General features: G+C 33.6%; 1 protein-coding gene across 4 annotated transcripts; it reads left to right on the top strand.

Annotated features, from left to right (window-relative positions):
- The first annotated feature begins 484 nt into the window (after window positions 1–484).
- LOC103992077 (eyes absent homolog) lies at window positions 485–7,221 on the top strand. Of its 4 annotated transcripts, none has more exons than XM_009411657.2 (6): window positions 485–586; window positions 1,108–1,449; window positions 1,871–2,038; window positions 3,662–3,755; window positions 5,847–6,038; window positions 6,555–7,221. In XM_009411657.2, exons 2-6 carry the CDS (start codon window positions 1,216–1,218, stop codon window positions 6,818–6,820), a joined length of 954 nt encoding a protein of 317 aa, XP_009409932.2. In that variant the 5' UTR covers window positions 485–586; window positions 1,108–1,215; the 3' UTR covers window positions 6,821–7,221. The 4 variants fall into 4 exon arrangements, with proteins under 4 accessions (XP_009409932.2, XP_009409934.2, XP_009409933.2 ...); XM_009411659.2 differs by having other exon boundaries at window positions 498–586; window positions 1,151–1,449; XM_009411658.2 differs by having other exon boundaries at window positions 573–879.
- Window positions 7,222–14,729: the final 7,508 nt, after the last annotated feature.

The following is a 14,729-nucleotide window of genomic DNA, read 5'->3' as shown; positions in this document are numbered from 1 at the left end:
AGTTATGTACATAAATATCAAAAAAATTATACAATATTATATATATATATATCTTAAAAAAGAAAATTTCTTCACACGTGTGGTCCTGGTTATTCGTTATTGCAAATAGCACTGGGCCTGTCATTGTCATTTAGTTGGGCCCCACTTGGGCCCAACTGTTCTATCCTCGAACATGAAACCCAACCTCCTCGTGCGTCAGGGCTGTCTTAAGATTCGCGCATTATATTGTTGAGATACGTGCGGTGATCCCGAAAACTGCGGTTGTCGGTTGTTCGGATTTGTCGTCGATCTTTCCTGCCTGCTGATCGGGGATATTGGACGGGGTCGCCTCTAGTCTTCAATCACGAAGCAGGTGCATGATGGGTGTTCCTGGGGGGGGGTACGATTAGCATTTAATATGGAGATTCGGCGACGGGGTCCACAGTTTCCTTGGCCTGCCACGCGTGATCACGAGACACGCGATGTTTAAGGTGGAACAGCGGATCCGCACATGGCTGTCGACCGAGGCAAATGTTTACTCCCCGGCGTCCGGCCCATGGCAACAGGTCGGTCGATGGATCCAGCGAGAGAGAGGAGAGATCGCGAGGTGGGTTGCGATTCCATTCCTCAGCTTTGCCCTACCGCTCCTCTCTTTTCCTCTTTAAGCTGCAGAAAACAAAATTCTTGATCTGTTCTCGAATCAAGCGATCGGCCTTTTTTCCGCCTTGCTCCTTGTGTTTTAGGGACAGCTTTTGGGGATATCATTTGCTTGCTCTCTTCGTTTTAGATCTACTCAAATAATGATTTCTTTTGATTTGTTTCCAAGCGTCTCTTTTGCTCATCTCTGGCCTATATTCTGTTGAAGAATTCTCATATCACTATTCTTTGGCGAATAATCATGTAAGTTCTCTTAGGTTATGCGCCATTGAATCTTGATCAACTGTACAGAAAGAGGTTTCAAGCCATTTTTGATGTATCTGATGGTCTTATTGCGAATCAGTAATCTTTTTCTTGTAGAAAGCTACGCCTTTTTTTTTTCCTACCACTGTTCTATTTTCGCGTTTGAAACCACATAAAAAGGGGTTTCTGATGAGAGCTCTGCATATTTTGGTTCTCTATTGATCTCAGGTTACCTTGCTTCTCTGATCATGCCAACCTTATTTTCTGTTAGTGAATGGTGCACCTACATGTCCTAGAATTTAGCAGCAGCATTGATCAGTAAAGAAAGCGGCGGAGATGGTGGATAGAACTCCTGCAGTTACTTTTGGAGAAGACCAAGAAATTTCCAAGCCTACGACGGTTTATATATGGGACATGGATGAGACTCTTATACTGTTGAAGTCCTTGTTGGATGGTACATATGCAGGGGTCTTTAACGGTATGAAGGACACAAAGAAAGGTTTCGAGATTGGGAAGCATTGGGAGAATCACATTCTTCGAGTTTGTGATGAATTTTTCTTCTACGAAGTGGTTAGTTTGTTTAAAGCTGCTTTGGTTTTGTAGATTTGCTGTTTCTGGCTGGGCTTTCTGTAGACCTGTCACCATGAACTTTATCATTTCAATTAGCTCACCATAATGCTGAATGATTTAAATAGCCTAACATCATGATAGGGCGTTGAAATAACATACATCCAAGGTGTGGTATAGTGGTTCAGAACTTGCATCTTCTTGAGTTTTATTTTAAGTTGTAAGCATGTTACAAAACAATTTTCTTCTATAAGCCATTTGGAGCATACCAGTTTTGAAAAGCTCATTACTTAAAACTCTTAACTAACTAGCAGGGCATGCCATGATCAGTATTTGCTAAAAGCTACCTTAGTTGTGTCCGCATATCATGTAGAATCTGGCTTGGCAGTTACTGATATTTTTTCACACTTATGCTGCCTTGCAGATTGAGAACTATAATGAACCATATCTCGATGCTCTGAGTGAATATGATGATGGAAGAGATTTGTCAAATTATGATTTTAGCAATGATGGATTTTCTTCTCCTTATGATGATGCCAATAAAAGGAAACTTGCATATCGACATCGCTCTATTGCGGAGAAGTATTCTCAGGTGTTTCTTTAAGTTAGCTTTTGTTTTTTTAGTCTTTATTCATACAAATGCATGTCATTTTTGTATTGTGCAATTATGAGCAATTGAAGGTAAGGAAGTAAAAGGTATCTGACAAAATCGGGGCTCTTTTAAGTGCTTTCTGTCAAGGTTTAAATTGTTGATCTGATTTATCTTGTTAGACTGGTACTGTACTTTTATATCAAGTGGCATTGTACCATTGCTGAAAAATAATATAAAAGCAATCGATATGATCATTGGTCTTAACAGTCCAATTGGTATTTGAACCTTGCTCCTTATACTACTTAAGTTGTCTATCCTCTAAGGAATGTTTATCAGAATGGTTAATTGTGCCCTCTTTCCTGTTTGCTTTTGATTAATTGTGCCCTCTTTCCTGTTTGCTTTTGAACCTTTCTAGTGGTTTGATTAATTATTCCATCTTAGACTGCTAAGTTTTAACTTCACCAATTTGGTTGTGTTACATGATATGAAGTAAAAGTTACCTTCTGTTTTTGAATGTCTTCATATAATCTTGTGGTCCAACTTTTCGTCAGAGAGACTTTTTTACTCTTAAAGTTTGAACTTATGAAGCATCAACTCTCAGTATTGCTTGCAAAATGTTAGAGTGACTGAATGATATTCTGATAATGGGAACTTCTTTACAATCCAACTATAGAAATGTATATTGTTCTAACTTATTGCTCAAACACATGTTGTATATAACTTCACCGTTCAAATTTTGTAGAGCTTGTGAGGCTTTGCTTGTTTCTCATCTTATGGAGATATAATATTGATTATTGATTGGTGTTGTTTCCTCCAAGGTTGTTTATACTAGTCCAATACAGGTTTTGATCATGGTTTGCATTACCGGTCCGTACTGGTGTATCGACCATCTGTCAGTATGAGTTATACCTAGCATACCAATACATGATACACTGGAATGTACTGATGTACCACCCGTATCGGTCCTCTATCGGACCGGTATATACTGCTTGTATCGAGCAGTATGCTTTAGTACGTCAAACCTTGATTTTGATAACCTATTGGATTAGTAAAATATTAGTATGCTGGACACCGTATCGACTTTGTACCACTCAATGCCACTGAAAATTTAAAATTGAATACTGATCTGTATGAAGCTGCACTGATCATTAGTATGACTGGTAGATCGGTCCATATGCACTGGTACAACAATATTTAAACCCATGATTTGTACAGCCTTAATTTTTTATTCATCTAATTTTCAACCCTTTCAGCAAAGCACTATGCATATTGTTTACAAAGTAAAGCACTTTTAAATTGTGTAGATAGTGGCAAGTTCAATCTGATCAGGTTGTGTCTTCCCTAAACCCAACTATATGGTAAATTGATTAAGCTTCAGAATTGAACTGAAATTGACTCATTAAGGACTTCTGCAGTCAAGCATAACCGATTATGATTTAGCCTTTGCTCATTGCTTAAACTACAGGGGTCTGCTTTTGAAATAAGTTTTACATCAATAAGATGTGCATTGAGAAGCTTGCATTTTTATTTTCTTAATTTTCTTAATGGAACTTAATTATTTTTTCCATGTATTAATGGATGGTAGATTTTCAAGCATTTGATCCTGGACTTTTGTTAATGCAGGGTTTACACAAGGTACTTGACCAACAGATGATTAAACTCTGGAATGATCTGTACAGTTTAACTGATAGCTATACTGGTGGATGGCTTTCTTCAGGTATGTTGATTTGGATATGATGCCATATTTAATGTACAGATATAAATTGACGAATGGTTTCTCTCTCTTTTTTGATTGACATCCTGTTATTGCAGACCTAAGACTATTCATGCAAGTTTGTCTTTAAGCTTGAGGTACTAATCTATCTGATGTTGGACCAAGAAGGAGATAGAGACAAGCAAGTAATTGAGAATCTATATAGTTTGTGTTCCAAATAACCCTATCATCTAGTAATATGATGGTTTAAGTGTTAGGTTGATGGACTATATGCAAGAATTTGGAATCAGTTTAGTTGAATATGCAGGTTACTTATGGAATTTAAACTCATTAGGACTAAGTTCTAATGAGGTATTGGATAGGAGAAAAACAAAATTTTATGAGAAATGAGTAGCAATTGATTGTCAGAAGTTCCAACATAGGAATCTTTCATTTGTCTTTGGATGGATGTAAAGTTGATAAGATCTTCTGACAGGGATGTTAAGTGCTATGGAGTCATATACTTAAGCAATTCACATGTTGGCATAGACCTAGGAGGGAATCCAAAAGAAATTCACTAGGATGTTAAGTTGTTGACTGAGGTATTTAGAATTGCATCTAGGAACTACCGACTTTGATTGTCCATAACTCCATATGGAGTTGTGTGGCAATGGAACCAAGGCAATAATAATTATACCTAATTAATAGTGTCATTTGCAATCATTGAATTGGACCTTAAAAACATGAGATATATTTCTGGCTAAATTCTAGGGCCAGTGTTACTGCCTTTATGGAGGAACCACCTGGTCCATGTACCTCAGGGAGAACTTAGAAACTTCATCACAGTAGTAGCGGCCATAAACATGGTTCTTGAAACTAGACTCTAATTTTTCTTGCTATTACCAATAAGTTTTGTTGCATGGTACATGATGTAATAGATTTAGCTTTGTATACAAGATTTTGTCTCATTAAGCTGGAATCATAAGCAGTCTGATTTCTCAGCATGGAATACCTCAAGAAGATGGCGCTGCTTCATTTTCCTACAATCAAAATTTTCTGTTGAGGTTCAACAACAACAAAGCCATAAACTATAAAGTTATATGGATCTTTTGTTGCTATTGGGATCTATAAAGAGCCATATCTTAAGAGTATTTTAAATCTTTATTTATAATTTCTATTAACGTTGTTTTAGGTGTTCTTCTGTCTCTTCTCATACTACTAACAATAATCATTTCACCTATTAACTGATCTTCTGAGCATATATTTGTATCATCTTAAATGATTCTTTCTCATTTTATCCTATATCGAGATGATACATGTTCATGAACAAAAATAATTTTTTTCCTATCTTGTATATCGACTCAGAACATTCACATCAACATTCTCATTTCAGCAACGTAGACTTTTTTGTATATGTTTTGCATCTTAACTGTTGGTCTAATAATTATCTTATAATTTTTTTTAATCCCAAAGGTATCCTATAATCACATAAGAATCCTGGTGCTTCTTGTTATTTTTAACTATCCTATTCCTACTCTATGAATATTATTGATAATAATTTTATTCTTCATCAATCTCTCCATCTAATTGAGTAATTGATCTAAGATAATTAAAACTTTTACTTCACGGAACTTTTTGGCCATCCAACTTAGCTTTATCCTCTTGTCGATTCCTAGTATTACTAAGATTACATTTCATATATTGTTTTAGTCCTACTTAATTTAAGACCTTTGGTTTCAAAATTTTTTGTTGACGTTGGTCACCTAAAATAGATGACTCATGATTTCCTAATGGTTTTTCCAAGTCGATTCTTAGGGAGAATGTGGGTGCCAAGTCCAGGGGAATTTGTGAGGACCATGTAAATCCATGCACCTCCAAGAATAATGATTTTCAACTTGGATATATAATATTTGAAACGGTATTGCACCATTGTGAGTAGAAATTAGTTATTCTAAGACTTGACTATTTAGCAACCTATTGCTTCTTCAGTGGATGATTACAATGCAGTAGATTTTGCTTGCTCCATATTTGATTCTTTTTCTTTTGTTCTGATTATTTATGTATTTATTGAAGCTAGCCTTTGTATGGTGTCTGTTTATTCTTTGTTTGTTGCAGCACATGCTCTATTGGAACAGACTTTGGCTAAGACTAAGCCTTCAGCAAGTGATCATTCATCAGAAATGACACCTAGATCCATTATTACCAAAGATCAAAGCATTAATGTCCTAGTTACTTCGGGATCCCTGGTTCCAAGTCTCGCCAAGTGTTTGCTTTATCGGTTGGATGATTTAATCTCGGCTAATAATGGTATGTGCTTTCCCTTATCACTTATTATTTATTCTTGTTTGTTGTTTTTCTATTTGCTAGTAACTGGTAAGCGTCATCATTTAGTTGTCTATATGAACTTGGGTACTTTCTGCTTGTGACCCATGAAGCACAATATTCTGGAATTCCAGAACTCTTGATTTTATTTCCGCATCTAACTCTTCAACCAGTGAATTACTTTGTTACAAAATGTAACTTGATTCCCATAATGAAAGCTAATTCTAAAATCCACAGGTGCTAGCTATTGCTATGTGCAAATTCATCTGGTAATTTGAATAATCACACATTAAATAAAGACTTTATGCTGCACATCCTCTAGATACACCAGGAGTTCCAATCATGAGCTTTCTCCTACTCTTTTCATCTTTTTAATGCAGTTGTTTAATTTTTATGGTCATGCAGACTCAATTGACAATATTGCTTGGAACATAATCAATTGCATGTAAAATTGTATACATTTTGTCAGCACTGCTGAAAATTTTCATCACTCCCTGATAGTCTACAGCTCATGGGAAGTGGGGAAGCTTCAGTGCTTCTCATGGATCAAAGAACGGTTTGGTAGTCCTAATGTCCGGTTCTGTGTGATTGGGGATGGAACAGAAGAATGTGCCGCTGCAGAGATAATGAGATGGCCATTTATAAAAATAGATATTCGACCCGCTAGCCCATACCGGTTTCCAGGTCTAACCATGGAAATGGTCCAGAGTTATATTGATGTGATATATGGACCACAAGATTCCAAAGATGAGAAAATGAAAGGGTAAAACAATGCGACATCCACACAACCAGTCCAATCCTTATCAAATTGTAACCAGCTCTTCTGTTTTGCTTCTAAGGTCATCTGAACTAATGAAGCTCTTCTCTGCAAGAGGCGTGCCATCTGAGTAGCTGGCTGAAGACCTTTTCGTATCCATGCTTTCATGGCAGCTATTGTATTTAGCTCTTAGGCTCTGACTAACTGTAGTTATTTGATTACAGAAGCAAGGTGCAACTCTTCACAAACAAACAGATTGGTTACTTGATGTGTTGGTTTCCATGGCCTTCAAAATATACCGTCCAGTTTATCTGCAAAAAAGTGCCATGTGGTCAGATATTTGTTCCAAGTTTCTTTGTTCAATAAGAAAACTGCAGTTTTATTTGTTGAAGAAAAAAATGATTTTGAACAGTGATCTCGGGTATCTGTTGCATGTTGTTTCACTTTTCTTGATGACTGCCTTTGTTTGATGATACAGTAGAAGCTTTTATCTGGTTTTGTATGCATGTGATGTGAATTATATATCTGCTGATGGTTCCATGCCTGCATTATATATATATATATATATATATATAATTTGCATCAAATTTATCAAATTGGTGCTATATATGATGGTGACAATCTGATCGTTGTCTATAGGATCTTTGAGGGGAACAAAAGAGAAAACAAATCAGGTTGTTAATGGCAAAAAGAAAAGAATACATAGTTTTATCTCCTTGATTTCGTGAGAATTGTATTGTTGGAACCATCTTTCTTTGGGGGAAAAAAGGTTGTTTATGAAAATTAAATAAATACACTTTCCTCGGTTTTTTCTTTTTCTACCTTTCTGGTTTATGTTCAAGATGGATAAAAAAGATTTTTTTTAAAACAAATATATAAAAGTACACTTTGAAAACAAAAAACTTTGTTTTCCTTCCTTTATGATTGTTGTTTACAGCATATTTTAGCAACAAAATGAAAAATTATTGTTAATAAAAAAATAGTTTTATCTCCCAGATTTCATGATAAAAAAATTATTATTGTAAATAATATCTTTCGTGGAAAAAAAAGGGTTTTTATAAAAATTAAATAAATATATTTTTATTTATCTAACAATGTTAATATCGATCTGAAGCATGATGAAAAGGATATAGGGTTTTTTAGGTTACTAACAATAAAACTATATCATGATTTATAAACATGATATAAATCATGTTTAAAAGTAGTCCATCACATTAGCACCTGTGAGAGTAAAAAGTTAGAATAGTGGATTAGGTTAGCAACTTCAAATATAGAACACTTTCTTCAAAAAGGGATTAGAATAGATATATATTATGATCAAAAGAACAATAAATATTATTTGCATATAAGAGACTAAGTAGGTAGGAGAAAAATATAGAGATATTGATAGTACTAGATTTAAAATTTGATATGCTTAAAAATAAATAAATATAGAAATTATGTAAGATTTATTATTAAGAAGGATCTTAAAAATAATATTATAGATGTACACAAATTTGAGGATATAATTATAGTTTTAAAATTTATCAAAAGATAAGATGTTTTGAATATCATTAATGCTTATGCCCTTCAAAGTCAGATGATGAAACCAAGAGAGAATTTTGGAAAAGATTTGATAATATTTTAGATTTGATAATATCATTCGAGGAATGCTTATAATAAAAAAAACTTATAATTAGAGGAGATTTGAATGGTTATGTAAGAAAAACATATAGTTAATAGATACATGAAACTTTGGTTATGGAGAGAAAAATTAAAGATGATAGTTATTTACTTTAAGAAAAAAAAAACTTTTAGTTATTTATAAGAGTGGTCACGTAGTCATATATCTTTTTTTTTTACTAGAAAGATACAAAAAGTTGTTTGTAAGAATTGTAAAGTTGTATATGACGAAAATTTGATAAATCAACATAGATTGATGGTATTATATATTTGTTGTAGAAAATAAAAGAATAAAAAGATAGTAGAAAAATTTATCAAGATTAAATATTAAAAATTTTAAAGATGATAATATAAATATTTTTGAGAATTTAATACAAAGAGAAGTGACTTTGAACTTAGACAGGACAATATTAATATTTTTTGAACTATAATTGCTAATAAGATTTAGAGCTCAACAAAGGAGATTCTCAGTAAAGTTAAAGATAAAAGTATGACTTTGAGTTGGTGGTGGCACAAGAAAGTTCAAGAAGTAATTTTTACTAAAAGATCATGTTTTAAATATGGGTAAGATCGTAAAAAATAGAAAAAAATTAAAAGAAATAAAGAATCTAAAAAGAGGCAAAAAAAATATTACTATGATAAGATAGGAAATATATTGTATAATAAGTTTGGTACTAAAGATGGTGAAAAAGAAATATATCGAATCGCTAAAGCTAGGAAACTATAAGGATTTAGATATTATTAGATGTATTAAAGATAAAAATCAAAGAATACTTGTTAATGATAATAAAATTAAAAACTTATTAAAAATTATTTTTATAAACTATTTAAAGAATATTCCACATAGGACTTAGTTTTAATGATAAATAATAACGATAGATTTAATATTAATAGATTTGTTTAAAAAATTAGAGCTAGTAAAGTAAAAGACGCTCTAAAAAAGATGAAAAAAACTAATAGTTCGAGACCATATGGTATCTCTATTAAGGCTTAAAAAAGTTTAAGAGACAAGATAATAGATTGGTTAACTAAATTATTTAAGAAAATTATCTAATTCAAAAAGATATTTAATTGAATAAAGAAAGAGTTTAATGAATAAAGAAAGAGTTTTTTAATATCAATTTACAAGAATAAGGATCACATACAAAATTATTTAAATTATAGAGGAATTAAAATCATGAGCTATAGTATGAAATTTTGAGAAAGAGTTATCGAAAATAGGATAAGGTTTGAAATAATTATATCATAAAATAAATTTAATTTTATGCTTAAAAAATCAAACATAAAAGCTATTTATTTATTAAAATAATTAATAAAAAAATTATAGAAAAAAATTATATGCGGTTTTTATTGACTTAAAGATCACCTATTATAAAGTTTGTAGATATTTATTATGATAGGTTTTGAAAAAAAAGGTGTCTCCACTAGTTATATTGATATTATTAAACTATGTATAATAATATAGCTATTAATGTTATAGTTAGAAGTGTATGTAGTGAGTTTTATACTAACATAGAATTAAATAAAGATCTATATTAAGTTCCTACATTTCATATCGATAATAGATGAACTTACTAATCATTTATATGATAGACTCCAATGGTGTATGTTATTTGCTAATAATATTATCTTAGTTAATGAGAATTTTATAAACATAAAAACTGTAATATGCTATTATTAAGCAGAAGACTAATGCTAAAAATTTGAAATCAAATAACAATAGATTAAAAATTATGATGTGTACCTTTCAATGTTATTCAAAATTTTTTTGCCTTGATCTATGAGTACACCATCATCATGAGATTTATAGTGATGTTGACCTATAAGAAAAACTAGATTTGTCTTCTCCTATCTTCCTATTTTTCACAGGACTATTATGATCAATAAATTTAGGAATTAAACGAATATGAGAGAATATTATATAATCTTTCATTAACTGGTTCACGTGACTACGAGAGATGAGAGAAGATTTCTAATCTTTCAACCATGTCACATATCTATACATTTGCGTACATACATATCTGTGTGTCCACATATTCAATTATTGTGTATTTGTTTTGTTATTGTTAAGTCCCTAGGAAGTCCTACCTATTTATAGGCGAGAGTAGAGAGTCTTGGATAAGTAATTAGGAAAGTTCCTTCCATCAAGGTTATCTCCTAAGGAATTATACTATAATTAGACTTTCTTTCTATTGGCCGATAATTGTAATCAGAATCCAATCATATCCATAGGCTGAATAATCTAACATTCTCTCACTTAGCTTTGTAAGATATAAAGAGTTCAAAATTAAAAATAAATAAAAAATTTATTTAAAAATAATTTTATCTAATTGGATTCTAAATTTTAAAAATCATTTATACATGAAATTTTTAAAAAATAGATAGGTTAATATGTCTAATATAATAATACTACATTAAGTCTGACTAACAATGTGAGTCATAACGATTGTATGTAATTAATATTATACTTCCTTCTATGTATCACAATACTATTAGTCTTTCCTAATATAGCCCAAAATGACTCTTGTAATTTGTCTTGTCAAGATAATCTTATTATCACATTCAACCATAATATGTACATACATATGAACATTGTTAGGATCAAGAGCACTAAGAAGGGGAGGGATGAATTAGTGCAGCGGAAAACCTTCTACGATAAAAATCGCGTTCGTTCGATAAAAGTGATTTCGGTAGGAAAGCCGATTCGTAAATCACTTTAATTTTTGATTAAACGAGATGCAGCAAAGATACGAGTGCAGTTTGCAGTTATGGTTCAAATCAGATAGTAGGCGCAAACTGAAATATGATATTCGTACGAAAAAACTGATTTACGTCTAAATGCTGATTCGTAAATCATTTGATTAAGCGAGATGCAGTTAAAGCAAGGATATAAAGGCAGTTTGCAGTTATGATAGAAGTCAAAACGTAAACGCAAACTGAAATATGATGATCGTACGATAAAACTGATTTACGTCTAAACGCCGATTCGGAAAGTGCAAAGCTTGAAACCCGATCGTATATGCGCAGAAAGCAGTAAGCTTTTGAGGAGATTTGCAGTAAGGATAAGATGCTCAAAGTAAATGCAAACCGAGATTTAGAGTGGTTCGGTCAATCTTGACCTACTCCACTTTTGGCTTCCTTCACCGACGAGGTCACCAACGTCAACTAGAGGCCTTCCTTCAATAGGCGAAGGCCAACCACCCTTTTACAGTTTCACTCCTTTTGACGGGCTTAGGAGACAACCCTTACAGGATTTTCTCTCCTCTCTTTAAAGATCAGAACTTGGAAGAAAAGAGGGAGAAGAACTTTTGGCCTTTACAACAATTTTGAGCTCTAAGAATCATAGAATAAGATCAGGATTTCGGTGTGTGTATGTTTTCTTTCAGTGCTGAATGGGTGGGGTATTTATAGGCCCCAACCCAGTTTGAATTTGGAGCTCAAAACTGTCAATTCCCGGAATTCCGGGATCTGGCGGTTGCACCTCCTGACTGGAGTGGTTGCACCGCCTGGCAGAGCTCGAAGACTGAGCCTCTGGGCGGTGCCACCTCCTGTCAGGGGTGGTTGCACCTCCTGCCAGAGCTCGAAGACTGAGCTTAGGCGGTGCCACCTCCTGACTGAGGCGATTGCACCGCTCAGCCAGAGCTCGGAGATCGAGCCCAGGCGGTGCCACCATTGTCAAGGGCGATTGCACCTCCTGCCAGAGCTCAAAGATTGAGCTCAGGCGGTGCCACCGCCTGACTGAGGCGGTTGAACCACCTAGCATAAATCAGGGTCCGAATGGGTTGATCCATTCGGCCCAATTTGGGTTTTTTTAAGGGCCCAATTGCCTCAAGATTAAGTTAATGGGATCACCTCCCATTTCCAACTTAATCATTGTGCTAACTACGATTTTTCCTAAGATATTTACTGCAACTTGCTCCGGTGCGTCAATCGCTTCTTCCGGCGAGCTTCCGGCGAACTTCCGTCGATCATCCGATGAACCCTCGGTGATGCTCCTGCGGACTTTCGGCAAACTCCTGGACTTGCGATGATCCACTTGGCGAGTTCCGACGAGCTTCTTTGGCAAGCTCATGGACTTCTCGGATTTGTTGCCGCAGAACCTCCGACGACTGTCCGAACTTCCATCGAACTCTCAAACTCCCAACGTGATCATTGTCTTGACTCCGGCGCAACTCCTGTTGCATATCTTATTTTCATCGTAGTTAATCCTGCACACTTATCTCAACATATAGATTAGATAACAAATGACAATTGACTTCATCATCAAAATCCGAGATTCAACAATCTCCCCCTTTTTGATGATGACAATCAATTGATAATGAAGTTAACCTTAACTCCCCCTCTCTATATGCCATACTTGAGATAAGTCATTCTTGAATTCAAAACCTTTGAATTCAAGAGACATATTGATAAGTTAAAATCATTTAAACTTATCAATACTCCCATCATGATTCCCATCATGATGTTTCTCTCTGAAGATGATGTCAAGGCTTGACATTCATTTTCAAATTTTACAGGTTTGAATGATGGTAATAGTAGCAATTCATCATATTGTAAGATATCAACATGTAAAACTACGAAGTAAGATTTTGATATCATTACATGATACAAACAAGGCATAATACAAATTATAGCAATCATAGCATCAATTCATATATCTCTTAGTGATGCAAGCATGGCATTAATACTCATATATTTCTCTCCCTTTGTCATCAACAAAAAACATGGTAATTGTGATAGCAGGAGAACAATAAGCGAATTTTGAGCATAAATGTGATAGTTGTTCATGCCTTTACATGTTATTTTCCAAGCATATAAAGGAAAGCATGATACATAGATTGCTTTGAATATTTCTTCCTTTTTATTTGTTATAATCTTTTTGCATGAAGGAGGAAGGCTATTTGTGATTTTACTTTGAGTGAAGTTAAGATCGATGAGAGATTAAATCATGCTTCATTTTTATTTTACTTTATTCGGACACATCAACATTCCTAATTCTCTTCTTATGAAATCAAATTATTCTTCATTTAGAGGTTTTGTAAAAATATCAGCTAGTTGATGTTTAGTATCAATGAACTCTATGATTACATTATGATTAGTAACATGATCTCGTATAAAGTGATGTCTAATATCAATATGTTTTGTTCTTGAGTGTTGTATAGGATTCTTCGTTAAGCATATTGCACTTGTGTTATCACATTTAATGAGAATATTTTTAAGATGAATTTTATAATCTTCTAAGGCGTTTTTCATCCATATAACTTGTGCACAACATGCACTTGCTGCAATATATTCAACTTCGGTTGTTGATAGTGCAATCGAGTTTTGTTTCTTAGATGACTAGGAAACAAGGGCATGTCCTAAAAATTGACATGTTCTTGATGTGCCTTTTCTATCTAGTTTACAGCCAGCAAAGTCCACATTAGCATAAGCAATTAACTCAAGATTCTTTGATTTTGGGTACCATAATCCTAGATTTGTGGTACCATTAAGATATCTAAGTATTCTTTTAACTGCTTTGAGATGAGATATCTTAGGGTTTGATTGAAATCTAGCACAAAGTCCTACACTGAACATGATATCTGGTCTAGTTGTAGTGAGGTAAAGTAAACTTCCTATCATGCCCCTATAAGTTTTTTGATCGAAGCTTTCTCCACTTTCATCGATTTCTGACTTAGTGGAGGTGCTCATAGGAGTGTTAATAGCTTTTGAGTTATTCATATTAAACTTTTTTAGCAAATTCATAGCATATTTAGTTTGACTAATAAAGATGTCATTGCTTAGTTGTTTGATTTGTAAGCCTAAGAAGAATGTTAATTCTCCCATTAAACTCATTTCAAATTCAAGACTCATAGTTTTAGCAAAAGATTCACAAAGAGATTCATTAGTAGAACCAAAGATAATATCATCAACATAAATCTGAACAATGAGAAAATCATTTTCAAAATTCTTGATGAACAATGTAGTATCAACCTTGCCTTTTGTGAAATTATTTTCGATAAGAAAAGAACTAAGTCTCTCATACCAAGCCCTCGGAGCTTGTTTTAAACCATAGAGAGCTTTAGTTAATCTAAACACATGATTAGGGAGGCTATTATTTTCAAATCCAGGAGGTTGTTCAACATAGACTTCTTCGGAAATAAAACCATTAAGAAAAGTGCTTTTAACATCCATTTGAAACAACTTAAAATTATTACTACTAGCGTAGGCAAGGAGCATCCTTATGGCTTCTAATCGAGCCACAGGAGCAAAGGTTT

Source organism: Musa acuminata, chromosome BXJ3-7 (genome assembly GCF_036884655.1).
Source record: "Musa acuminata AAA Group cultivar baxijiao chromosome BXJ3-7, Cavendish_Baxijiao_AAA, whole genome shotgun sequence".
Classification (NCBI taxonomy): domain Eukaryota; kingdom Viridiplantae; phylum Streptophyta; class Magnoliopsida; order Zingiberales; family Musaceae; genus Musa; species Musa acuminata.
Note: the sequence above shows the minus strand (reverse complement) of the source record. Positions and strands in the feature narration are given on the sequence as shown.

Coding starts and splice junctions, on each gene's coding strand:
- LOC103992077 (XM_009411657.2), top strand. CDS start 1,216: ATGGTGGATAGAACTCCTGCAGTTACTTTTGGAGAAGACCAAGAAATT. Junction 1,450..1,870: donor AATTTTTCTTCTACGAAGTG/GTTAGTTTGTTT, acceptor GCTGCCTTGCAG/ATTGAGAACTATAATGAACC. Junction 2,039..3,661: donor TTGCGGAGAAGTATTCTCAG/GTGTTTCTTTAA, acceptor TTGTTAATGCAG/GGTTTACACAAGGTACTTGA.